The following is a 27,719-nucleotide window of genomic DNA, read 5'->3' on the forward strand; positions in this document are numbered from 1 at the left end:
GAATCTGTTTAGGTTTAGGCACAGATAAAGAGTGGAGGAAATTGTTGATAGTGGTTTCAGCTAAACGAGCGTTTTCTGGTAAAGTTTGGCAAAGGGGCACCATAGATTGGAGCTCAGACGAGCACTTGCCATGAAAATAACGATAGAGCAAGACAGGCTTGCAACGTATCTTCTGTGAGAAAGAGGTTGTAGAGAAGAGAAAAGATCATCCCCTACTAAGCTACGAAGTCTCTTTTGAATTCTGTCAAGGCAGGATAAGGTGCTTCTAGCAGTTCCTGCTCAGATATGGCAACAGTACTCCATCCTAGGATGTGCTTGGCAAATTTAAGGAATTTTCGAACAGGTTAACGACAAATAGATCTTTAAAGACACTGAGAAAGTTTCCACCATGAAGCATACAAGGTTTCCCTCTTCCGGCATAGTCCGGCATAGTCTGCCTCTGTTCCTCTTTCAAAAGTGCCTGAGAGTCATCGCTAAGACCTCATGCAGAGGAGCATGATGAAACGCTGCATGAACAAAATTGGCACTGAACGCCTCTACGTCTTTCGGCCGAACTCTGCTCTTTTATACAAAGCCAACACGATCCAAGCATATCTGCTCAACAATGTTCCTTATCTTTGGTTACCAGACTTACGGTCGCCTTTTTCACCGGACTACAATCTCTTTAGCTATTTTTCTGGAGTGTGATTGAAGCAAGCAACAAGCACCATTGTGAAGAACTGATGACACACACACACATATGTATGTATGTATGTATGTATGTATGTATGTATGTATATGAGTGTGTGTGTTCCTGTATCTCTGTCTATATCTGATTCTTAGATTTCAGCCATCTAACATAGTTTTCTAAAAATATTTTAAGTCAAACTCAAATAGCATTTAAACTGACAAATCCAACTTTGCTTTGATAGCCATTTGCTATTGTTGGACCGTGTTTACTACAATTTACTGAGTCCAGTCCAGACTACTGTTGATATGTAACATTTGTAAATAATCACTAGGGCTATGACAACAGCATATTCTTTTCCTTGTTTTGATTCTCAGATATATATCCATAGATATCTTATGTTTTTATGTAGAGTGATGTGGTTCTCGGTTGATTAATTGTGTCTAGCTGTGTCGGATATATACTCGAGAGTAAAAACAATGAAAAGAATATGCTGTTATCATAGTTCTAATAATCACCTAAAAATAAAATCGCCAAAAAAAGGGAATAACTCATATTTTAAATTAAAGAATACACTAGTTGTCTATCTTAAATCTAAAAATAGATCAACAAATAAAAAAAAAAAAAAAAAATTCCACTGTATCCTGGGCAACGCGGAATAGGTAATGATGGTTTATTAAGAAAAAATATATTTGATAAAACGTTAAGAAATAAATACAGCAAATAAATATTCCTATCATCTGAACCCAACCTTTCTAGCATATGTAGTATATATTTAATGCAGGTATCTTTGTTTTCAGGGGGAGGGGGGATATATCTTCTCCCACGCACAGAAATAACGCTTATATTCGTGATTACTTGTTTTTTTTGTTTTCTTTTTATTGTTTATACTTTAAGAGGTTAATCCTCCACATTGAATCTGCTTTCTTTTTTCATTATTGATCCGAAGACCCATCCTCATCCCACGATCATACAGTTTAAAAATTAAAAGCAATTCTGCAAATCTCTCTCTTAAAGTAAAAGTAAAGATATATATATATATATATGTACATATATATATATATATATGTACATATATATATATATATGTACATATATATATATATATATATATATATATATATATATATATATATATATATATATATATATATATATATATATATCACACGCACACACGGGGTGCTTTTAATAAGTTTCCAGATTTTTTTTGTAGAGGCATTGTCAAAGACTCTTGAAAATTCAGTATGTTATTGCTATATATCTTATGAGATGACTGAGCAATTTCGTGTGTGTATATATATATATAAATATATATATATATATATATATTAGTGTGTGTAGTGTGTGTGTATATATATATATATATTAGTGTGTGTGTATATATATATATTAGTGTGTGTATATATATATATATATTAGTGTGTGTGTATATATATATATATATATATATATATATATATATTGTGTACAGAAAGTTGTTAGTTGAGACAGGTCATTGGTACCGTCGGTTTCAAGCCCGATAATAAGGCCCGTTTAAGGTATCCTTATCGAGCTCTCTTCAGAAACGGGCCTTATTATCGGGCTTGAAACCGACGGTACCAATGACCTGTCTCAACTAACAACTTTCTGTACACAAAATATAAGTACGCTCTTAAAATTTGGATTTTCCTTTTAATTGAGCACTCTGCTGGAATTCTTTTTCCAAAAAAACTAATCATATATATATATATATATATATATATATATATATATATATATATATATATAATATGCTTCCCTTCTCTCTACATATCACACCATTTTCTCTATCCATCTCTCTGATGTATGTCTTGTCCCCCATCCCCTCAGTGTACTGCTTCAATTTGAAACAGTATTTCCACCTACGCACTCAACTTTTGGACGTATCTGCTTTCAGCCGCGTCCGTTAGTTTGTCAAGTTTCAAAACATCATTTCCAACATTAAACGCATACATTGAATGGACGCATTGTTAATAACAATACCAACTTTTTGCTGTTTTCTATCCATAGTTCATTTTTCTTCAAACTTCAAAGGTATTTCGGATTGTTTCTGCGACCAGTTTTACTTTTGTAAAAAAAAAAAAAAAAAAAAAAAAAAAAAAAAAATTAAATGACATTCTTTTCAGACATGTTTAAAAAACAGAAAACGATTTTTTTTTCCGCTTTACATGCCCCAGAACCAGTTCGCCATACTGTTGTTTCAGTTGAGGATGATGAAAATTCTTGGAAAGGATTGTCTCTAATTATATGCATATGCGCCACACACACACACACACACACACACACACACACACACACCTATTTATTTATGTATTTTACAATGGCGTCGCCACTTATCAAAACCGAAGGCCACTCGAGGATAAGGGTTATGAGTATAAGATTATCAGCGAGACAAAAAGCGTAGTAATAATTAGTAATGGAAATTGGGTAGAATTTAATTATTTAAAGGAACGACTCAACAAGAACTTGTTTACATTGGACTTTGAAAACGACCATGCTGGAAAACATCTAAGTCATATATTTTTATTTATTTATTGGTCCCTATGACAAAGGAGGGATTGGACCTCGTAATTCACTCCCTTTCGCCGTTCGTCTGTTCTTTTCTCAATAACCACGCCTTGGATCTTTTTTATTTAATTTTGCACAAACATTAGTCATGGTGAAAGTAAATTTTTGACAGAACGATTTTCCGGGATAACTCATTATAGGGGTAAATTTGACCCCAAATCGTTTGTCCGGTTGTTTGCTCTTTTCTCAATAACCATTTATAGATTTTTTTTTTTTTTTTTTTTTTAACTTTGCACAAATATTAGTCATAGTGAAAGTGAATGTACGACTCTTTATTTTTGAAATCATTACTATATATTGTGTACAGTATAATAATCAATAGATACTGCGTCTATAATAATTGCAAAAAAAAAATGTATAAATTAAAATATCATATTTAAGCATATTTTATGACCAGGCAATGCCGGACAGCCTGCTAGTATCTCTATAAAGTTACCATTCGCCCAGGCATGAAATATTGTCGACGCATCTGGGCTGGTGCATCAACCATTAGTCTCTCTCCCTCTTGGACAGGCTGCCAAAAGAGTCTCCAGTCTAATAGGTCCGCACTGCCTACCAGGCCGTGAGCGTCGTAAATAGAGCTCCTGACCCATCTCCACAAATCCTGCTTCTTTTACAAGTCTTTTACAAGTATGACAACAGAAGGTGCACGACTAGTAGCAACATTCCGCCCCTATCATCACAGAGGTCCGCAAATGCCGGATAACTTTCTATTCTAATAACTTATTTTCTTGGACCGCTTGCCCTTTGGAAACTTCTCTCCTTTCGTGTTCCCGTTTTTCCTCGACTGTACACGCAGAGATTTAAATGTAATTTGAACAAATATCTCGCTCCACAACTCCCCACTTAGTCTATATTCATAAGGGACGTGCTAATTCACAGTAGTCCCTTACATCTCAGTGGCAGTGTACCTTGTTTGGAGGTAAATAGAAGATAAAAGAAAGAAAAAAATAGCGTTATTTTAGTTACCATTAACCCTTCTCCTCGAGTGGCCTTTGAGTCTTAATAAGTGGTGACTCCCTGGTAAAAAAACAACAACAAAAAAAACCTCCTCCTATGCAAAAGGTTAGAGATAATGTTCCTATTTACAATGCCTCCCCACGGGACAGAGTTAGACACCAGGGTCGTTTTTTAATGTGGAGAAAAGGAACAAAAAATAAAAATTGTCTTAGTCGTGAAGGATTTCTCCTCCAATAAAGAACAAGTGTAGCATCTGAAGAACAGATACTACACTTTGATCTTGACTCAAGGACAAGTATGTGTGGGTTACTTTCATCAGAGAGTAGACTATATCTTTATAAAGCCACAATTCACCCATGCGTGGAGTATTGTTGCCACATCTGGGTTGGTGTATCATGGAGTCTACGTTTAGGTTTAGGCACAGATAAAGTGTGGGGGAAATTGTTGATAGTGGTTTCATCTAAACGCGGTTTTTTCTGTGAAAGTTTGGCAAAGGGGGACCATAGATTGGAGCTCAGACGAGCACTTGCCATGAAAATAACGATCCGCGCAGCCCACAAAAAAAATCTCAAATCTAATAGGTCCCGCACTATCAACCAAGCCCCATCTTGGTCCCATCACTGCAATGTTACATTGTGTCTGATTTTATTTATTTTTACAAAAGAATCCCCACTTTTTGTTTTTGTTGTCTTCATCCAATACCAGTAGGCACAAGTGAAACGTGAACAAATTCCGAGTGCCAGAGTTCTCGATCGGCCATTGCAGCAACCAGCTCAGTTCCTGCCAGAACAGTTTCCTCTTCAATAATGAATTTCACTGTTACACATGGACGTCAAACTCTCCTTTTTTGCGTCTGGAGTCCAAAGTAGCTTTCTTGCCGGTTCATCATGGTGACTAATATGACCGGCAAGTGCTAGACGTCTCTCTCACAATATTGGAAACACGAGCTAGGGAACCATACGGGTGACTTTTCCAGGATATGTTTTTAGAAAAAACCCTGAAAGATCACCACTTATCAAGGCCCAAAGGCCACTCGAAGATAAGGATTAAAGAGTGGACAGTGGTCACCAGTATAACAGCCTAGCAATCAATCGTTAGTTGTGAAAATTGGGTATGATTTGAATATTTAAGGGAACGGCTCAACAAAAAACTTGTCCACATTGGACTTGAAGACAACCATGTTGTAATCAGCCAGAAAGCAGAAAGTAGGCCAGCAGAACAGAGTTCCACAAGCAGGCAGTTCAATGTAAGAAGCTTTGTTCATGGAATCTGCGTTTGGATTTAGGTATAGTTAGTGGGGGGAATTGTTTTGTGAAAGTTTGGCAAGGGGGAAACCATAGATCAGAGCTCAGACGATAAAGATATGAACTCATAGCACTTGTACCCACCCCGATGTACATACTCTCGACTACATCGACGGGCAGCAAAGTTCCACCCCATTCACTGTTGAGGCCCATAGATTTTGGAAAGCCTTCTACTTTAAAATTCCCTTCCTGTTTCTTGTAATGAATAATTTTACCAAGAATTCTTCATAAGTCTTGGTTTCGGTTTCGATTATAGCTGAAGGAACTCAAACATATATATATATATATATATATATATATATATATATATATATATATATATATATATATATATATATATATATATATATGATGGGATAATTCCAATATTTTTCCCGATTCCGATACAATTGCCGACTCCGTACTAAATTCCCGATTCTGATTCAATTACCGATTCCGATTCTTTATAAATCTCTAATTATTTAATTAAAAGATTGTTATTTTCTCCGATTTCCGTAAAAACACATGTTAAATATGCAGATATTTTACTAAACGTCAAAATACAATTGTGGAGAGTGATCCGTCGATTTTAACTTTACTGATATTTTAAAATCAATAAATATATATTTATTTTATCATTATTATCAGCAATGGAAGATTTTGCTTTAAACAAAATCAAATAAAGAAAAAAGACAATTAAAAGAATCGTTTTGGAATCGGAAAATAGGCATCAATTTTTCCGATACCCCCAAATCTCAGGATTTTTCCGATTCCCGATTCCGATTAATCGCCCCAAAACACTATCATATTTCTTTCCAGTAAAGAGATCAATAAGTGAATGTCTGCAGCCAATTAATTTCTCCAGACAAAGAATTTGGTCTTCTTTAAAGAAAGGGCTTCTGGGGCTTCTCAGCCTCGCTCTCGGAGTCCCAGGGAAAATTTGGTATTTTAAAATTCATGTTTATTTCTCTATTTATTTTTTTTATTTATTATTTTTATTTATTTAGTTAGTTATTTATTGTTAAATCGACGCTGTTGCTACGTGTAATCTGACTCTGTTTCAAGCCAATGAAAATCTCCAGTGTTGGCTTTATTTATTTATTTTTTCTATTTTTATTTTATTTATTTATTTATTTATTTTATTTATTTATTTTATTATTTTTTTTTTTTTCAGTGCCGTGGAAATTCCCTTTTATGTATTTTCTACTTCGCTTATTGACACAGTAGACAGAACTATTTGCCCTAGGTATTAAGTTCCATCCACCCCATCACCTCCTCCTCCTCCTCCTCGTACTCGTACTTGATTTAATATCCCTTGGCGACTGGGCTACTTCTTCACGCTCAACTCAGTTTATCCTGACTGCTTGCTCGTAACTGAAAGAAAGAAAGGATCATTTTCTCGACATTATTTCTCTTTTCAGCGAGGTTGTCACTGGCTTTAGTAGCAAGACTAGTGCAACCAATTGATAGACTCAAATCTGCCATAGTTAATTTCCTTTTCCGTGTCTCCTCCCGACCTAAGGGTAAAATCAATGCCGATGATCAAAATGTATAAACATTTTGAGCCCTCCCTTTAATTCACCAAAAAATCAGGAAATTAACCAATTTTAATGAATTTTTCAGTAATTTATTAAATAATGATCGCGGAATATAATGAACTAATTAATTTTATTTAAATCTTAGTGGAAATGTATTATTTTATTTAAACAAAAAATGCCTTTACTAAAGTTATAGTTTTCAGTAGTAAATAAAAAATGCAATTTATTTTTGCCTTTTTATATATATATATATATATATATATATATATATATATATATATATATATATATAAAGCATCGTAATTTGTAACAATAAAAATAAAATAAAATAATTTTTACAGGAACATTACGAAAAAAGCCCCTAAAGTCTGTATCAATGAATTCGATATAACTCGAAGAAAAATGATTTTCTCGAACTACCGATATTACCATTGAGTTAAGCATTTTTTATTTAATATTTTCACATAAAAAAATTATAATAGCAAAAATATTTCTACTTTTTTTTTAATTACAGATTTCGCATAATTTTTATATGCAAGATTTTAATAATTTCCTTGCTCGCAAGAATGTGAAACTTTCAGCATAACATAATTTTTATATAATCTCGAACAATAATCCAAAAAAAAAAAAATTTTAAAACAGGAACATAAAAAATAATTAAATTAAAAATGATAAAAATTGATACAAACGTTTAAAGTAGGAATGCATGGATGCACCTCTCTGAGGAAATTAAAAAAAATATATAACACCCTTACCTTCTTTTACTATCATGACTTCATTTTGAAACAGCGTTTTGATTGGCTGATATTTTGGGCTTCCGTATATTCGTGCTTACAAACTCTTATCGGTTGCGTTTTGCCGAACGGCATAATTACTTACTTTTTGAGGGCTAATTAAGCTGTATTTTGTATAAACAATGTTGTTTTTTTTATTATTATTTATTTAATTCAATATCTTAGGACTTTACTAATTATCTTTGAAATAGACCCAGAAAACATATTTATCTTTTAAAGGATTTTTACAATGAATTTATTTTTCAAAATTTAGCTGAATTGGTTAGCTCGCAGTGGAAACATTTTCATTAAATTTTTTTTTGTTCACGTGCACAAATATTTTTTTTCCTTTTGGAAATTAAGTTTAGTCTTTAATCTTTCAAATACAATCAAAAAGTAGTCGGAAACCCACAAAAAAATTATGATAAATCGGCTTTCAAAACTAGGTCCCCCTAATTTTGCCCGTACCTATAAGATACTAATTCGCTAGTGCTTCTAAAGACGAAAGTAATTTTTATGCCCGCCAGTACCTGCCACGAATCACATTCAATTTTGTCTATTTTCTGTCTCATTTACTACGATTATATATATATATATATATAATATATATATAATATATATATATATATATATATATATATATATATATATATATATATATATATATATATCAGGGATAAGGGTTATTGCAAGTACAGTACGTTAGTGTGGAGATTTGATGAAGTGTTTACTTAAGGGGGCGGTTCATTAGGAATTTGTTAACGTTGGACTTGAAGACATCCAAGTTATAGTCAGGTGGGAAGCAGGCAGACGGAACAGAGTTTCACAGGCGTGCAGTTCTAAGAGAGAAGCTTTGTTCATGGAATCCACATTTTGATTTAGGCACAGATAAAGAGTGGGGGAAATTTTTCACAGTGGATTCAGCTAGACGGGTGTTTTTCGTGAAAGATTGGCGAGGGGGGACCAGAGATTGGAGTTCAGACGAGCACCTGCCATGGAAATAACGATAAAACAAGAATAGGCTCACAACGTCTCTTCTGTGGGAGAGAGGTTGCAGGGTAGAGAAAAGGGCATCCCCCACTAAGCCACGAAGTCTATTTTGTACTCTGTCAAGGCAGGATAGGCTGTTTTTAGCAGCTCATATATATATATATATATATATATATGTCATCCACATACAGCACTGTTTCCGTTTCATCAGTGCGGTTAGACAGGCAACTACCTCAGGCCAGGATTGGAACCCAACCACCTGTACCATAGTCCATTACGCTAATCCGCAGCTGCTGTGTGAGTCGTGAATTAACGATGTTTTGGCATCGTCCGAAATACCTAAGCTCGGTTTGTTTACACAAAAAGCATCGCTTTATACGCTAATGGTAATTCGTGTATCACTTCTCAATATGCTCAACTCAAGATGCGGAGCATTATAGTCATCCACATACAGTACTGTTTCGCTGTTTCACAGCTCATCAGTGCGGCTAGACAGGCAACTACCTCAGGCCAGGATTGAAACCCGACCGTCTGTACGACAGCCAAGACTCCTAACATATATATATATATATATATATATATGAGAGAGAGAGAGAGAGTTAAAAGAAATTCTTTAGATGAGACTTATCAGGATAATACAAAACTCAACAAACTGAGGTGGAGCTTATATAGACGGTAAAAAATAAAAGAACGACAATATATATATATATATATATATATATATACTAGTGCATATAGATGTAATCGTTGATCCAATATGGGGATTACATTAATTAGATGTGTAAGATAAGTAAGCTCTTTATACCTCCGATTGCAATCACAAGTATTGAAAGTTGATCCTCATTCAAATCCCAGGCAATGTCTGGTTCTTTGCTAATATATATTAGTGTTGAGACGATGAATCGGAATTGGAAAAATCCAAACTTTTGGGGGTATCGAAATCTTTATTTGATTTTTTTTTTTTTTTTTTTTAAACAAAATCTTCTACTGCTGGTAGTAATAATAAATTAATAAATATTTATTGATTTTAAATTAATAAATATTTATTGATTTTTAAATTAATAAATATTTATTGATTTTAAATTAATACTAAAAGTAAAATCTATAGATCATCCTCCCCTACATGTGTGTTTTTACGTTTGAGAAAATATCTTCACATTTAACAAGTGGTTTTCCGTTAATCAGGAAAAAGATAACAACTTTATAGTTAAATATTTGGATATTTAGCTAGGCACGACCATAACAGAAGGAAGGAGTAAGTATTTTTTCACAGAATCTCTCTTTAAAAATCTCGTCTGAACTCCAATCTCTGGTCCCCCCTCGCCAATCTTTCACGAAAAACACCCGTCTAGCTGAATTCACTGTGAAAAATTTCCCCCACTCTATATCTGTGCCTAAATCAAAACGCGGATTCCATGAACAAAGCTTCTTTCTTAGAACAGCACGCCTGTGGAACTCTGTTCCGTCTGCCTGCTTCCCTCTGGACTACAACTTGGATGTCTTCAAGTCCAATGTTAACAAATTCCCAATGAACCGCCCCCTTAAGTAAACACTTCAGCAAATCTCCTCACTAACGTAATGTACTTGCAATAACCCTTATCCCTGAGTGGCTTCCGGGCCTTGATAAGTGGTGATCACTGTGTAAAAAAAAAAAAAAAAAAAAAAAAAAAATCTACCAAAAATCAAGTAATCAAGCAATCAATACGAAATTGTCACCGGTTATTAAGTGAAGAATGAACTCTTTGTAATGGTGTACTATTTTTTTTAATGATCGATGTATATATATATATATATGTATATATATATATACTGGTTGTACAGTTTGGTTTTCTAGATGTAGATCCACTGAAACCTTTGTGTTTATTAAAGCCTGCTCAATGGAGGACAGAGCAGGTATATAGTATGTTTATTATACAAACATTATTGGTTACATATGTGCATACATGTTTCAGTGCAATCTTAATTTAGAGAGACCCAACCAGTACCAGACGGGTGATCATTTGGGAAGTCTAGGCGCTGTATGTATCGTGCCGAGTCATAGAAATTTCCAGGTTGGCATCTGAGGGCGCATTAATTTACTGGGAGAGATGCACCCCCAGTCTTTATTAAGACATGCATCTAGAAGGAAACTCTGATGTAAAAACCTGCGGTCTACTGTATACTCTGTCCTATGGCAGTCGTCTGCACCGACAAAGGTTAGCAGTAATAACAAAAAGTGTGGCTGGTTCTACACAAAGCCTTCACCACTATAAACCAACCATCTGTGTGGATTTGTTGTGGAGAGGGAGAGTCCATCATATAATGTGTATGTGTATGTGTGCCAGCATGTAAAAAAAAAAGAAAGAAAAAAAAAAGCATTTTATAATCTTGCACTTTTTCTTACTCCTTGTTTAGAGATCTTCAGTTGCTAATCAGATTTGCCATCATCATCATCATCATCCTTCTTTTCTTTTTATTTCCAAAATTTATTTCTGGGATTTTTCCTTTATTTTATTTAGAGGGATAAGGATATCAGATGTTCTGAACTCTTGACCTTTCACCTTTCACCTTATGTTGAGAACAGGGGGTCGGGTGGGGGGCGTTTTTGTTTATTTCTTTTTATTTTGACCCCCTGGTAGCCTCTGTATGGGAATGCAAGCAAATACACACCATAAAGAAAGCAAATTGCTGTATGAGCAAAGGGCATACTGACGGTGATCTGAGCAGCCACGGATGAGTGTTAACTATCACCTACTTCCATCCACTTAAAAAAAACAAATGGAAGAGGGTCGAAATGGCCAGTAATCTTCCATTGTGGGTTACTGGGACTACCTAAAGAGCAGATAGAAAGGGATATAGGCAGTGGACAGCATGTAATCAATTATATTCTGAAACCAAAACTGACGTTCCTATAAACTAAACAAAAAGTGTATAAACAAGAATCCTGGTTTTATCTCCCTACCGCGACTTTTTAAAAATTCATTTATGTTATGTTTTTGAATCCAAGGGAAGTAATTCTGTATGGATGAATACAAACTTATGTCTTTTTTTTTTTTTTTAAAAGATGGCGGCCATTTGAAAATAAAATAGTTTTTATTTATTTATATATTTATTTATTTTTAGGAAGTAAATCGAATTGTAGTTCATTGTCCTTAACAATATTGCTTTCGTAGGAATAAAACTATCAATCACAAAGAAACGTTAAAGAGATTGACTTTATTTTATTTATTAGTTAAAAGTAAAAACAAAATGTTTAGGAACACAAATCGACCATGATACTTGAAATGTTTGCCTTTAAAACTTTGATTCAAAGCTAAAAATTACTATAAGCGTTTAAATTTCTCCTCCTCGCTCCCTCCTCTCTCTCTCTCTCTCCCCCCCCCCCGCTCTTTCTCTCTCTCCCCCGCTCTTTCTCTCTCTTCCTCCCTCTCTCTCTCTCTCTCTCTCTCTCTCTCTCTCTCTCTCTCTCTCTCTCTCTCCAACCATCGAATTTCACATACAAAACAAATTGATAAAATTTTTATTATCTAGTCCTACGTGATGGTGGTTAATGACGATTTCAAACTATAATGCAATAATAGAACAGCTTTTCAAAATTAGTCCCAATAAAAATATGCCCTGCTACCCTTCATTAGAGGGACATAAGAGTGGTGCAAAAAAAAAAATCCGTGTTCTTCCAATCCCATCGAATTGTTTCTAATCCAATATGAGATCTATATTGAGTTATTTACGTTGCAACATGTCATCTACGCATTAACCCGAACCAACAACAACGGGTTAGGTTTATTATTCCTTACTTTAAGCTCGATACAATAAGCACATTCTTAAAGTCTGAAAATAAACCTATTTGTTTGGTGGAAGGAGGGGGGGGACCATTTATATGTCCAACAATTTGTGTTCCTCAGTGGTGGTGGCAGCTTCTCTATCCAGATTGCTCTAAAATGTCACATTCAGTTAAGGTGTTGAAAAGTTGTGATTCTTTAAGAGATTTTTCAAATTCTTTGGACAATAACTAGTTGATGTGGAATGGTAAGAATGCCGACATGGTGTATACATATATATATATATATATATATATATATATATATATATAATGTATATATATATATATGTATATATATGTATATAAGGATTCCTAAAAGGATGAAACACTAGTGTGTCTGTAGGTATTTAATAATTATTATAGTAAATAATTATGTCAGCCCTTTAACAAACTCGTTTCTTATTGTTGAGCACTTTACAGTTGAAATAAAGTCGGTCAATTTAGAAGTAAATGCTTAAATTTCAACTGTATTTCTTGCGGTGGCCGAATGCATTTGGTCCTTGCAAATGGAGTCAGAGATGGCTTCGTTGCCGGGTTCAAATCTCTCAACCGGCTGTAATCATGACATCCTGTACTGATGATTCCGGAAAAGATGACACATAAGTGTCTGTAGGTATTTAATAATTATTATAGTAAATAATTATATATATATATATATATATATATATATATATATATATATATATATATTTGAGGTTGTTATTATTCAGTCAGTGAAGTATAATGAAGCTAATACAAGAGTGCTCAATACTGAAGTAGAGCAAGGTAAATTTTTATTTGTTTTTACATAAGCAGTAATGTATTACTACATTAAGTGTATCAGAATTTTGGGGGAATTTTTGACACCCCTAACACGAAACTGCGAATAAAATATAAAAAACTCGTAATTTCTCTTTTAAAAGTGGGTTGTATATTTTCTTTACATATTATACTTCCAAAATAAACTATTAAAGTTGTATAAAAAGTAATAGAAATATTATTTTTTGTTTTAAAAAACAGTAATGAAATCAATTGAATTTTACGAGTTAAGTATTTTTCAATTTTTAAATCTATCAAATTTTTTCTATTGATTCAATTTTTACGATATTTTCAAGGTCAATGTGAAATTTTATGCTCTTCCCGATAAACCGAATATAATATTTTAGACAAACTTTTTTTTTAATTCACGCCCCACATTTTGAAATGTCTATTAAAAAGTAAATAATTAATTTACTCACCAAAGTTTTATATCTCACAAATTGAAGATAAAAGATCAATAAATAATATATTCAAATTTAAAACAAAAAAAGTGTTTTTTAGAAATTTACCTGTAAAGTCCGAAGTTTAAAACTTTTTTTTAAACCAAGTTTTTTTTTTTAAATGAAACCTTGGTTCTTGCTCCTTTAATTGAAAAAAAATTAGGGTTTGAATTACATTTTTCCAGTAGAAAGACAGGGGGTCGAATTATTCAATATATTTCACGCATTCATGAGGTCAGTTTCTGACACACCTATTGCTAAGTAGTTATGGGCATGTTCCGGTCAGCTAGTTTATAGTAACTAGACCTCATCAGACGGTCTAGCTTATATGAAAGCAAACTTTGTAATGAAGCTCTGTGGTCAATATCCGGTAAAAGTCATTTATAAATAGAAACAAAGGATGGAATTAATGTGTAAAATAAAACCAAAAAGGGGTGTGGGAGTAAAGTAGAGAGGGTTTAAGAAGTTGAGGTGGGAACATTGAAAAACAGAAACAGATATTATTAGTATATAATACTCAGGTATTGAACACTGGAAATAAATACTGAAAATTGATACATCTCCTTATAAAAATTGTATGTGGATATAAAAAATAATATATAATGGACTCTTTCATCAAATCCTGACATATGAGGTTCAGGCAACATAATTGACCAATATCCACACATGGTGGTGAAGGCTTTGATGTAGAACTATCCACAGTTTTTTAAACCATTGCATAGCTCCGTCAGTGCAAATGATTGCCACAAGACAAAGCAGACAGTAGACCTTAGGTTTTACATGTGTGCTGGCGTTACCGAAGACTGGGGATGCATCTTTTCCAGTGATTTTAAACACGCCGCTAGATACTAACCTGGAAATTTTTACATCCTGGCACAAGACACACATCACCTAGTATTCCAAAATCGTCATCCAACTGGTATTGGCAGAGTCATCGTTGCTTAACTTTAGTAATCTGTCGAACTTGATATATTCAGTCATGGATGTGTGAACGACTACACGAAGGTTAACTAATTTGCATATTCCTTTGAAAAACGAGGGTTCATTAATTAATTATTCATTTATTATGGTTTCTTATTAGATTATTTGTTTCATTTCACTATTATGCTGAATTCTATTTATGCATAGTTTCTACATTCTGCATAATTGCATAGAATTTAAGATGAAAACGTTCTAGCACAGAAAAATATTTATTTATATATATATATATATATACTAGCATGGGTGCTCGGCGTTGCCCGGGTATTTGGAGGTATGTTGAGCAAAAAAAAAAAAAAAAAAAGCGGTCAATTTTTTTAACTTTGACCCTTATTATGACCCTTTAAAATTTATTGTTTTGGGCTCAAATCAAGTTATTAAGTTAGATCCATGTACAAGGAACCTATATCTAAAATTTCAAGTGTATACACCCAAAATTCTCGGAGGAGTTTGGTGGAGTTCTCAATGGTCAAATCGTTGAACTTTGACCTCTTAATCGCCAAATTTCTGGCCGAAAACCGATCACATCGATTTTCCCAAATCTCAGTACTCTGTATATCAAATTTCGAGTCTGTAGACTTAAAATTGACAGTTATTGCGTAGGGAAATGTACACACAGACACACAGACAGACAGATACACAGACACGTTCACTTTTATATATATATATATTAAAGTCAGTGTGTGTGTGTAAAATACCAAACTCCTCTCTGAATATTTGGTCTAGAGTTGAAATATAGGGCATTTGGACCTGTTGAATATAGGGCATTTGGACCTGTTGCACACGTTCGATTTGGTTTTAGCCAGCAAATATTGTTCTAAGGGGTCAAAATTGTGAACAAAATAGTCGACGTTGGAAGGGTAAATCAAATAAAACATTGATCCTGTTCTTTTGCACATGCACAAAATTAAATATTCATCGCTCAAAGTTGCTTAGTTTTCAATCTTTTGTATCCGACTGTCTTTAGATTAGATGGTACTGACGCTAAAGAGATAAATAAGGACTAATGCTGAAGTGCTAAACATTCTAGTTTTAGTTATAGCGGATGGTATCCAGGTTATATCTTTTATAAATTTTGATGGTATCCAGGTTATATCTTTTATAAATTTTGATGGTATCCAGGTTATATCTTTTATAAATTTTGATGGTATCCAGGTTATATCTTTTATAGATTTTATGAAATTATTAGATAAAAAAAACAATAGGAAATTGGCTCTACGATAATTAATAAGAAATTAGCATGAATTAAAATTTAATATGTCGGCCGGCCTGCTAGTGTGTGTGTGTATGTATATATATATATATATATATATATGCACACACACACACACACACACACACACACACACACACACTAGTGTTGGTATGATTAGTTGGAATCAAAATTAGAAAACTTGGAACATTTTGGGGTATTGGAATAGAAAAATGTGTGGCTATTTTCTGATGCCAAAAACGATTCCTTTAATTATCTTTATTGTTTGAGTTTCGTTTAAGAAAAATCTTCCACCACTAATGAAAAAAATGATAAATATTTATTAGATTTTGAACTACCAGTAAAACTAAAATCTATAGATCACACCCTCACAAGTGTGTTTTTTTTTACGTTTGAGAAAAAACATGCACATTAAGATGCGTTTTTACGGTTATCTAGACAAAATAACCATTTTATAGTTAAATATTTAGAAATTTATAAAGACTCGGAATCAGTAAGTCTACCATAATCGGGAATTTAATACAGAATCGGTGATTGTAACGGAATCGGAAAAAATATTGGGATCGTCCCATCCCTAATATATAAACATACATACAATACATAGTCATACTGATATTTAGTGAGTCCTGAGATGCACAAATTTGATTTTCAAAAATCTCTTGGAAATTTAATTAAATCACATATTAAATAAATAATATTAAATATTACTTAAAGTAAATCACATCTATATATCTATAAAAGTGAAATTGTCTGTGTGTGTACATTTCTCTACCAAACTACTCTGTCAATTTTCAGTCTAAAGACTCGAGATTTGACATAAGGGGTACTGAGATTTAAGAAAATATTTTTAATCGGTTTTCGGACAGAAATTTGGCTGTTAAGGGATCTCAGTTCAACAATTTGACCTTTGCGGTCTCTAGCAAACTATTTAGCCAATTTTGGGTCTCAACATCTGAAATTTTACATAAAGGGTATTCAGATATGCTGCAAGCTTTTTAATCGGGTTTTGGGCGAAAATTTGGCTGCCAAGAGGTCAAAGTTGAAAGAGCTGACCTTTGCAGACTCTACCAAACTCCTCCACCAATTTTGGGTCTAAACACTTGAAATTTTAGATGTAGGTTACCTGGACATGAGTCAAACTTTTAAAGTTATGAACAGTACATAGGGCCCAAGCAAAGCCGGGCTGAACTGCTAGTATTAAATAAATAATATTAAATCACATATTAGAATGTAAACAACTCTGTAGATCACATTTGATTAAAAACCATTCGGTTCATCTCACCGTTTAGTAGATTACTTATCAGAAAAGCATCAGTTTTTGTTGATCTGAGATGCAGGTAGAATACATCTGTTTAAATTTTTTGTTTCTCAATTTTTTTGTTTTTTTTCTGTAATCAATATAATTTGTACTTTTCCACATAAAATACCGTTAGTCTTTTCTGGTATGCCTAATTTCATATAGTGGCTCCCAGTTTGGGAACCCCCCCTCCCTCATCTAGATATCATTACGAAGAGAGTGCGTGTGAAACGGTTCTAATTAAAGATGATGAAAGATAACATAGCAAATGGATCTTTCCATCTTGTAAGCGTTCCACATTTTCATTTTTATCGATAAAAATGAAGAAACACACACACAAAAAAAGACATTTGGGATAATTAATTATTTATCTGAATTACGCAGATGATAATCACGTTTTAATGCGTTATCTCCATGTAGAATCAGGAATTAATGTGTGAGGCAACAACAAAAATGGTGACACTTTTAGAACTAGATTTCTTCATATTTACACGCACGACTATCCGGTGTTGCCTGGGTGTCACGTTTGTAATGTTAAATAGCAAAGAATTTGAATATGCATAAATCAAAAAATGTTGTGCCGATTTTATCAGCACATTTTATGATGAGAGTGATATTTCAAACTTGAGCATAACAGATTTACGTAAATGCTATTTTAAACTTCGGCATGATAAAGCTTCTATATTAATAGTACCAGGTGCGTAAAAAATAATGTTAAAAGCGATACCCACGTTAGGCAGGTACTTTTCTCGGACACAGTTTCAAATCCTTATAAGTCGCATTTTCACGTTCTGATATTTCTTTGTTTATATCCAACTCCACAGACTAAATAGCATTGACAAATAACAGCTTAAAATACGTAACATTATTTTATAATATGGGAAATCGATTTTCGATGTTCAAAAATCTTGTTTCTTTTTGGTTTATATTGGCAGATCAGTTTCGATCTATGTGACTTCGTCAGAGCTATTACCTTAATCAACTGAATAAGGTAGTGGCTCTGAGGGATTCACATATGTCAGCCAGAAAAACGAAAACCATGTATTAGTTTTACTAATAACTACCTTAGTATCAAACATCATTGGAACATATGTATACCAATTTATTACAGAGTTTACACAAGGTTGAAAAGTCCTTGAGCTTTGACTTTCGGGTTATATGTTCTTGGCCATTTGCTATTGCTGGTAGAGAAGGATTCTTGCAATTATTGAAGGAAACAAGCTTAGCCTTGGCAGCATTGAATGTGGCCATCCATTTTTGTCCCCGTTCCACTACAGATTGGAGGTCACCTTCTAGTGTTTCTGCCATTTCCTTAGATATGTGTTCATTTGTTTTCCCCTCGTGCCTATAGAGAGTGGTACCATCAGCAAATATACCCATCTCAAAAACAATTTTATTAGGAAGGTCATTTATGAATATCAGGAATAATAAAGGTCCAAGGATAGACCCCTGAGGTACTCCCACATTTATATCATATTGTTTAGATGTACGACCGTTGAGGACAACCTGGATTTTTTTCTCTTACTTAAGAAGGATTTAATTACATTATGAATTCTTCCAGTGATACCATATGATCATCGTGCCATACCCTGTCAAAAGGCTTAGATATATCGAGGGCTACTGCTCTACCCTTCCGTGTTTTGTCCAGTGAACGGTATGTACATTCAGAGATTACAGTTAGGATATGTTTCAGCCAACTATACCTCTGGCCTTCGTCAGGTGGTAACCGCGACGTGATAGGAATTTCGAATCTTCTAACTGCATCCTCAGCAATTACTGCCTTCCATAGTTGTCGTCTCACCACGTTTTGGCCAAATAGGCTTTTGTTAGTTGATCATTGTCCTATTGATTACTGTACACACAATAACCCTTATCCTCGAGTGGCCTCGGGGCCTTGATAAGTGGTGACTTCCATGTAAAAAAAAAAAAAAAAAAATCTCAGTTAGGAGATTCGAAATTCCTATTCCGTCGCGGTTACCACTTGACGAAGGGCAGAGGAATAGTTGGCCGAAACATCGTGAAACAACAACTAAAAAAAAAAAAAAAAAAAGAAAAAGTGGATAATAGTCGGCAATAAATAAATAAATTAATAATCATTTCAATAATGAATTCCAATTAATTAAATAAATAAAAAAATATTGTTTCTTTTTTGTTTATATTGGCTGATCGAGGTTTCGATCTATACGATCTCATCAAAGCTATTACCCTAATCAACTGCATAAGAGTATTTGCTCTAAGAGTTTCACATATATCAGCCATAAATGTTTTTCTTTCTTTCTTTCTTTCATTTTTTTTTTTTTTTTTTTTTTTTTTTTTGACTTGCCAACTAGTGTATCTACCACATGGGGTACTTTTGCTAAATACGTTGTAAATAGTCATATCATCGTCACCCTCTGTCAAATATGGGTTTTCCTCATCGTATGACTTCTTTTGGTAATTGTCGAAGTATGTATATGGTAAAGTATATATAAAGTAAACGCGTTATTGTAGTGTTTGTTGACTAATAGTAGGAACTAGCTTGTAGCCAGGTTAGATCAGTTAGTAATAGTTTGTCATGACCGATCTTCTCCTCTCCCCTTATTCAGTCTTATCAGGGTTTTTTTGTTTTTTTTAATAATTTACTTTTATAATTTACTAGCATGTCAGACTGGCTTTGCTCGGACCCTATGTACTGTTCATAACTTTATGTGTATATTTATATATATATTAAAAAGTTTGACTCATGTCTATGTAACCTACATCTAAAATTTCAAGTGTTTAGGCCCAAAATTGGCTGAATAGTTTGCTAGAGACCGCAAAGGTAAAATCTTTTGAACTTTGACCCCTTGGCAGCCAAATTTACGCCTAAAAACCGATTAAAAAGCTTTCCCTATGTCTGAATACACTTTGTGTAAGTGTTAAGACCAAAAATTCGCTGAGTAATTTGGTAGAGACCGCAGAGGTCAAATTTGTTAAAATTTTGACACCAATTTTGACCCCTTAACATTTATTGTTTTGAGCTCAAATTCAATTCAAAAGTTTGATTCACATCCAAGTTACCCACATCTAAAATTTCAAGTGTTTAGACCCAAAATTGACAGAAGTTTGGAGTTTTCAAAGGTCAAATCATTGAACTTTGACCCCTTGACAGCATAATTTCTGTCCGAAAACCCATTAAAAAAATGTTCGCAAATCTCAATACCTCTTATGTCAAATCTCGAGTCTGTAGACTGAAAATTGACAGAGTAGTTTGGTAGGGAAATGTGTATACACACACACACACACACACAATTTCACTTTTATAGATATATAGATTGAAACTAAATATTTAAGTATGTAAAATCATTCGTCATATACAGATAGCTGTTTCGTCATCATCACGATCCTTCGGTGTTATTTAGACACGACCAATACATCCATGCCAAGAATCGAAACCGGAACCACAAGTATCGATTTCCCTTTACAGGTGAAATCATGAAACTATTAGCCAATGTCCCTTGGCATCGAAATGTTGCGTTAATTAAATTAATTCTCTTTACTTTGATGTTTCTTATCTGCTGAGTTTTCCTTTCCAATTTGAGATCGATATGCGATTACTTTAAACTTTATACTTTTGCGGCAAAAACGGTTTCGGCTTTCGATTTCAATCTCGTTCCCATCAAGATGGCCGATATTGTAAATATGGCTGATAAAAAGTAATGAGCTTTTGGCGTTCTATTAATTAATGTACACTTTTATTTTTCTCTCGATCGTTTAGTTATTTGCTTCGCTTTCAAAACGGTTCGAAGTAACTTCGACGTTGCTTGTGTCTCGCGTGGAATGCATTCTATTGGAAATGTAGCGACACGTAGAACATAACGTATCTTGAGTCTTAAATCGAAAGCGTAAACTATTAAAAAATAAATAAATAAATGAATAAAAAAAAATCTGCAACATTTATCAATACTTGATTTATTTTTTAATTTTTAATTTAAAAGTTTCAACACAAACTTTAAGGTAAAATTGCAAGATTATTAAAAGAAGAATTTAAAGTTCTATGAATTTTAAAAAATTACTTACTACTTGTGTTATTCTTCTTTCGATACCCCCTCTCTTTCTCTCTCTCTCTCTTTCTCTTTACATTCTCTCTCTTTCTCTTTCTCTCTCTCCCTCTTTCTCTTTACATTCTCTCTCTCCCTCTTTCTCTTTACATTCTCTCTCTCCCTCTTTCTCTTTACATTCTCTTTCTCCCACTAAGTTCTCTGCATTGCATTGCTCTGCACCCTTCTCTGCCTTGTTATAGTTTTTCTTCTTGCTAACCAAATTCTTTATCAGTTATTTTTGCTCTCAATTTTTTTTTTTTTTTTTTTTTTCTGGTCACGTTTTCACCTTCGCTCCTCATTTTCCTTGATCGTGTTTAGCTACTTGCTCATACGTTTCTTTGGTCCTATTTGCCTTCCTTTCTCTCCTTTTTCTCTTCTCCCATTTGTCCTTGTTTGATGCAATTTCCTCCTTGCTTTCCCATTTCTCTCCATATCCTCCATATGACGTTTGCCCCTGGTTCATTTTTTTTCTCTCTAGTTGTGCTCCTTTCCTTGTTTTCCTCCCCCCATTTTTTCTGGTACCATTTTCCTTTTACTCTCGCGTTTCTCTTGTGCCATTTTCCCCTGATTCTCTCTTTTCTCTAGCGCCATTTCCTTTTTCTCTTTCTTTATTTTAGAACTATTTCTTCCTTACTCTCTCTTTTCCTTTGTGCCATTTCCCCTTACTCTCTTTTCCTTTGTGCCATTTCCCTCTTACTCTCTTTTCCTTTGTGCCATTTCCCTCTTACTCTCTTTTCCTTTGCGCCATTTCCCCATACTCTCTTTTCCTTTGTGCCATTTCCCCATACTCTCTTTTCCTTTGTGCCATTTCCCCATACTCTCTTTTCCTTTGTGCCATTTCCCCTTACTCTCTTTTCCTTTGTGCCATTTCCCTCTTACTCTCTATTTTCTCTGATGTCATTTTCTCTTCCCTTTACTCTTCCTTTTCTTTGATCTCATTCGTCTTCCTTGCTCTCTTTTATCTCTAGGCCCGTTTCCTCCTCCTCCTCTCTCTCTCTCTCTCTTTTCTGACCCCATTTTCCCATTCGTCTTCCTTTCGTTTGGTTCCATTTATCCCCTTTGCTCTACTTTTTTTTTTCTAATCCCCTTTTCCTTTTCCTCTCTTTTTCTCTTATAACGTTTACTCCCCGGCTCTTTATTATCATAATGCTTGCCTCCTTGTTTCCCCCATTTCTCTGATGCCATTTTATCCCTACTCTCCATTTTCGTTGGTTCCATTTATCTCCCTTGCTTTATGCTCTTTTTTCTGGTAACGTTGTTTCTTCCTTGTACTCCCTTTTATCTCGTCCCATTTCTCCCTCTGCTCTCACTTTATTTTGTGGTACTTCCCTCCACATACTCTTTGTCTCTGGCGAGATTCCTCTTCATAAATGTGTTACTTTCTGCTCTCACTCTCTTTAATCTCTTATATCTTTTCAGTTGAAACATTTTTCCATTTTCAGTATTTTTTTTTTTCAATTATAGAGTCCATAAAAAATTTCAGTCAGATTGGTCTAGTAGTTTTTGAGTGAAAGTGGAACAGAAAGACAGATTAAAAGAAATATGATATAAATATTAAGACATGTCAAGTGAGGGTTGAGGATATGCGTTGCATGAAGAGAAATGCTATTAGAATGAGATGATGGATGTGTAATGTGAGTCTTGAAAAGAACAGGCTTAAATCTGATTACATCAGATGAAGACTAAACCGTTACAGTATAAGATGTGTGCAGAACAGGAGACTTTGTTAGTATGGTCACGTTGAAAAAAATGGATGAGAGTTCTTGGGTTAGTAGATGTAGAACAGTTTCAGTAGCAAGTTCAGTTTACAGGGAAGGCCAAGGAAAACATCGGTGATAAAAGTGGGCTTGTAAGAAAGAGAGATAAAGACCTGTCCAGAGATAGGTTAGTTTGGAAATCAATTTGTTTAAAACCGGCAAATGCATGCCAGACGTTAAAGCGAGTAAGCTGATGACCATTCAACGTACATGTAATTGGGATAAATACCACTTTGCTATTATGGCAGTAATTAGTAGACCCATGTTTTTTCCTCGTCTAATGTCAAGTGACTTACAATTACGTGACATTTGATAGGAGATATTAAGTTGCACTAGTTGTAATTTTCTTATTCTGTAAATAACTTTGTGTTGGCTACGTCTTCGTGAACACAGAATTGCTTTATCTGGAAGCTTTTCTTTTTTTTATTTCTTCATGGATCACCGTTTCTCAAGGTTGAAAGGCCACTCGAGGATAAGAGTTAATGAGTTGGGTTTTTTTTTAGGTTGACATTATGAGGATCGGTAACGGTAGTTGAAACTGGGCAAAATTTGATTATTTAGGAGGGCAGCCCAACAAGAATTTGTTAACATTGGACTTTAAACGACCATGTTGTAGTCAACTGGGAAAGTAACCCTGCGGTATTGTGTTCCACTGACGGGTAGTTATTGGAAATAAATTTTGCTTGCAAAACTGCATTTAGAATACACACATGAAAAAAATAAAATTCATAAGTGTTTGTAGCTACGCTTGTCCATTTAATAACAAGAGTTTGTCTCTGCTTTATCGTTATTTTCGTGGCAAGTACTCGACTGAGCTTCAATTTATGCCCCCCTCGCCAAATTTTCACAAGAAACACTTGTCTAGCTGAAAACACTATCAATAATTCCCCCCACTTTTTATCTGTGCCTAAACCTAAACATAGATTCCATGAGCAAAGCTTCTTTCTTAGAACTGCGCGCCTGTGGAATTGTCTTCCGTTTTCCTGTTTTCCAGCTGACTACAATCTGATTGTCTTCAAGTCCAACGTAAACGAGTTCTTGATGAACCGTTGCACTTAAGCTAACAAATTTACCGAATTTCAATTACTAACGATTACTATATTGTCCAATTGACTACTGTACACTCTTAACTCTTATCCTCGAGTGGTCTCTGGCCTTGATAAGTGGTTATGCCTATGTAAAATAAATAAATAAAAAATAAAATTTATAAAAATTCATTCTTTGACGAAAGATCATCACGGGGTCAAAATATAAAAAAAAAGGGATGTTTTTGTGTTAATCATTTTGACATAACTCGTCACGTACCACCTCAGTCTACGTATTCACCAGCTCTTAAATTAAATTTCTTTTAAACAATCTTTTTGTCTCACACACACACACACACACACACACACACACACACACATATAAACATATAAAAGGCTATATGTCTTTCGTCTGTCTCCATATTTTCAAACTTTATCTCCCCCGAAACTAAAAGTCGCAGAGCAGCGCTAGAGACCTTAAATTAGCTAGGCTATCCGGTGTTGCCCGGGGATAGTAATTTATTTCATAAAATATATTTTTTTACAGTGGGGTGGTCCACCACTTATTAAGGTCTGAAGGCTACTCGAGAACAAGAGTTAATGTGTGTACGGTAGTTATCAGGCACTAGAGTAATAATCGTTAATAGTGGGAATTTGGTATAATTTGATTATTTAAGTGGACGGTCAGCAAGAACTCGTTTTTCTTTGGGTTTTTTTTAATCAGTCATCACCACTGGTTTCACGCTGTAAGCTATTCGTCAGATGACTAAAATTTATATACCCTTTCCTTTAAAAAAAAAAAAAAAAAAGGTTTTAATCAATTTCTGGTTTTTCCTTTTTTTTCAATTTTGAAAAGTTATCGGGCGAGAGGGGGTGGCTTTTTTCTTTACTAAATGAGGCGTCTCTGATTAACTGACTTTCCGATTTTAACCAATCAGAACAAACCAGTCATCAACATGACTAATTCCTACCCAACTCCCTTTTTATAGGGGGGAGGGAGTGGGGTTCGTCTTGCTAATTAAGTTCCTCTTTAAATAAGAAGTCCCGATAAGATGGAACACACTAGGCGACCTTCTGATCACACTAAAGGCACATTTATCGCAAGATAACGAACGTTGTGAAAACATACGTGTCCCCTTTTAGATTTAATTTGCGTTTATTTTCGTTTATTTCAAAGCGAAGACTAGACTTACTTAAAGAACAATTTTTTTTTTATTATTTAAGTGTTTTTGTTTGTTTGTTTTTTTTGGGGGGGGGGGGGGTTCTTGGTTTGGTTTTGTCTCAATTAAAATCTGGAACTTTTGTTGTCTGATAGAAACGTGAAAATTCAAGGCTCGATTTCCTATGTTTATTAAAACAGATTTGGAAATAGAAACAAACAAATGCACGGAATGGCTTTATTCTGTTATTTATAGAGAAAAATAAAAAATAAATGATTTTCCTTCATTCTGTTTTCGTGTTTTCTCCTTCCCCGTCTTTCTCATTTTTTTTTTTTTTTAATTTTTTATTCTCATTTTTTATCATTTCTTTTGGTTTTCCTTTCCTTTTTTCTTTCTTTCCTTTGCATGATTTTTTTTCTTTCATATTTTCTTTCATTTTTTTGTCTTCATTCGGCGTCGATTTTCTTTATTTTGTTCTTCCTTTTATTCCTTTTTTTTCTTCACTTTTCCTTGTTTTTATTTACTTGCGTTCCCCTTTTTATTCTCTTTGTTTTGTTAACCCCTCCCTCTCGACCCTTACTTTTATCCTTTTTAATTCTCAAAAATTACTTTCCGACAATGTCGTACTTTGTACAAAGCGGCGAATCTTTGTGGATGGAAGATTGTAAAAGTCTCCAAATCGAATATTTTTTAATAATAATAATAATAATAATAATAATAATAATAATAATAATAATAATAACACCAAATAGTCGAATGGTCTAAGAGAATGGAAAGACCGAGGAGAGATAGCACTAACCGGACCTCCACTGGATAAGTGCCTTGGGGAGGCGTATTGCAAATTGCAGTGGAGACCAATGATCGCCAACAACCAGAAATCAATGGTAAGCAGTTTTTACGATAACGCAAATTAATTTGCAAATGGCATTGAAAGAGATGGAGACTACTGGACATTTAGGGAGACTTGTTGTCACTCAACACCACATGTTGTTCTCAAAGAGAATTCTTTGATGATAGCCTGTGTGAAAACTCCTAGTGAGTGAATAATAATAATTTGGTGAAGAGTGATAATATGAAGTTATGGGACATGAATTTAGTGAGGAGACCACATTTAATCTTGTTAGAAAAATAAACACAAGGTAACAATAATCGTTGATATCTGGGAGATAAAATGGATTTGTTTTTATTTATAAGTCAAAGGAAGCAATTGGTCATATTTCTTAAAGTTAATATTTACTTTATATAAACTCAAGGGAGATAACTCAATATAATTCCCTCATAACGTGTTCCAGTAAGTAAGTAAAAATATCTCCACTCCACTCGAACAGTTTTCTTAGCAGAAATAAGTATTTTCATTTAAAAATTACAGCGAAATAATAATAACAAGACGTAAAATATGTTTTGACGCTGTGTTACTCAGTGTATTTGCGAATGGTGACTTTGGTGATTTATTTAATAAAGTCAGTTTTGACTTTTGTAACATTTATTTCGAAATATATTTTTTGTTATGTAAGGCTTACTCAAAAGTAAATAAAAAAAAAGATAAAGTAGCACAGTAAAAAAAAACTCGTAGCGTTAAATGTAAAAAATATATTTATTACTGAATAAAATAAAATAAGCGTTCCGTATTCACTACAATAATAAACAGAAGACATCGTTAAAATGTAAGTAAAATACTATTTAAACTGTGGAACGATACCTTCTATGCATAATTGTCTTTAAAATAATCCAGAACCATAAATAGACAGTTCATATATATATATATATATATATATATATATATATATATATATATATATATATATATATATATATATATATATTGTTGTTCGGGAAGTTTTGGAAAATAAAAGGGGTTAATGATTTTTTAACTAATAAAGAGTGAACAATAAAGGGAGATAATTCACATTAATTAATGTTTGCGATGATGATGACGCGTTTCATTAATTAATGTTTGCGATGATGATGACGACGTGACACCGTACGGACAAGCATATTAATATATAGATGATAATAATAATAATAATAATAATAATAATAATAATAATATATGTATGTATGTATATATATATATAAGTTAGTCAGAATCGAGTATCGGCATATCAGACGAATTTCTATTTTCGTTTAACTTTCAAAATCCGACAATGTTAGATCTATCTGTCTAGCGACCTGACTGATTCGCCACTCGGTCCTTCGTACATAGGACAACATGGTCCTGAGGTCAAACCCTGTCTATCAAACTAAATAACATCAACAACTCCTGATTGGCCTACTGTTTAACAATCGCAGTAATAACCACTCTGACAGTTTTTAATAAGTTTAAGTCTAGCTCCTAAATATTTCAAAGTAATCAAAATATATCCCTGTTCTTAAGATGCGTATTTAGGG

The 27,719-nt window shown here is 33.8% G+C and overlaps 2 protein-coding genes across 23 annotated transcripts in view; one reads left to right on the forward strand and one right to left on the reverse strand.

Annotated features, from left to right (window-relative positions):
* LOC145261142 (neogenin-like) overlaps positions 1-27,719 on the forward strand; it is a 396,586-nt gene that overhangs the window by 44,152 nt on the left and 324,715 nt on the right. The gene's annotated exons all lie outside the window — the stretch shown is intronic.
* LOC145260993 (uncharacterized) lies at positions 1,256-21,491 on the reverse strand (the record flags this gene model as incomplete). Its single annotated transcript, XM_080119120.1, has 3 exons — positions 1,256-1,261; positions 12,187-12,255; positions 21,414-21,491. Coding segments are annotated over 3 exons (153 nt in total), but the record flags the coding sequence as incomplete, so codon positions are not given.

The sequence above is a fragment of the Euprymna scolopes genome, chromosome 37 (assembly GCF_053919585.1).
Source record: "Euprymna scolopes isolate OS-2025 chromosome 37, ASM5391958v1, whole genome shotgun sequence".
NCBI lineage: Eukaryota > Metazoa > Mollusca > Cephalopoda > Sepiida > Sepiolidae > Euprymna > Euprymna scolopes.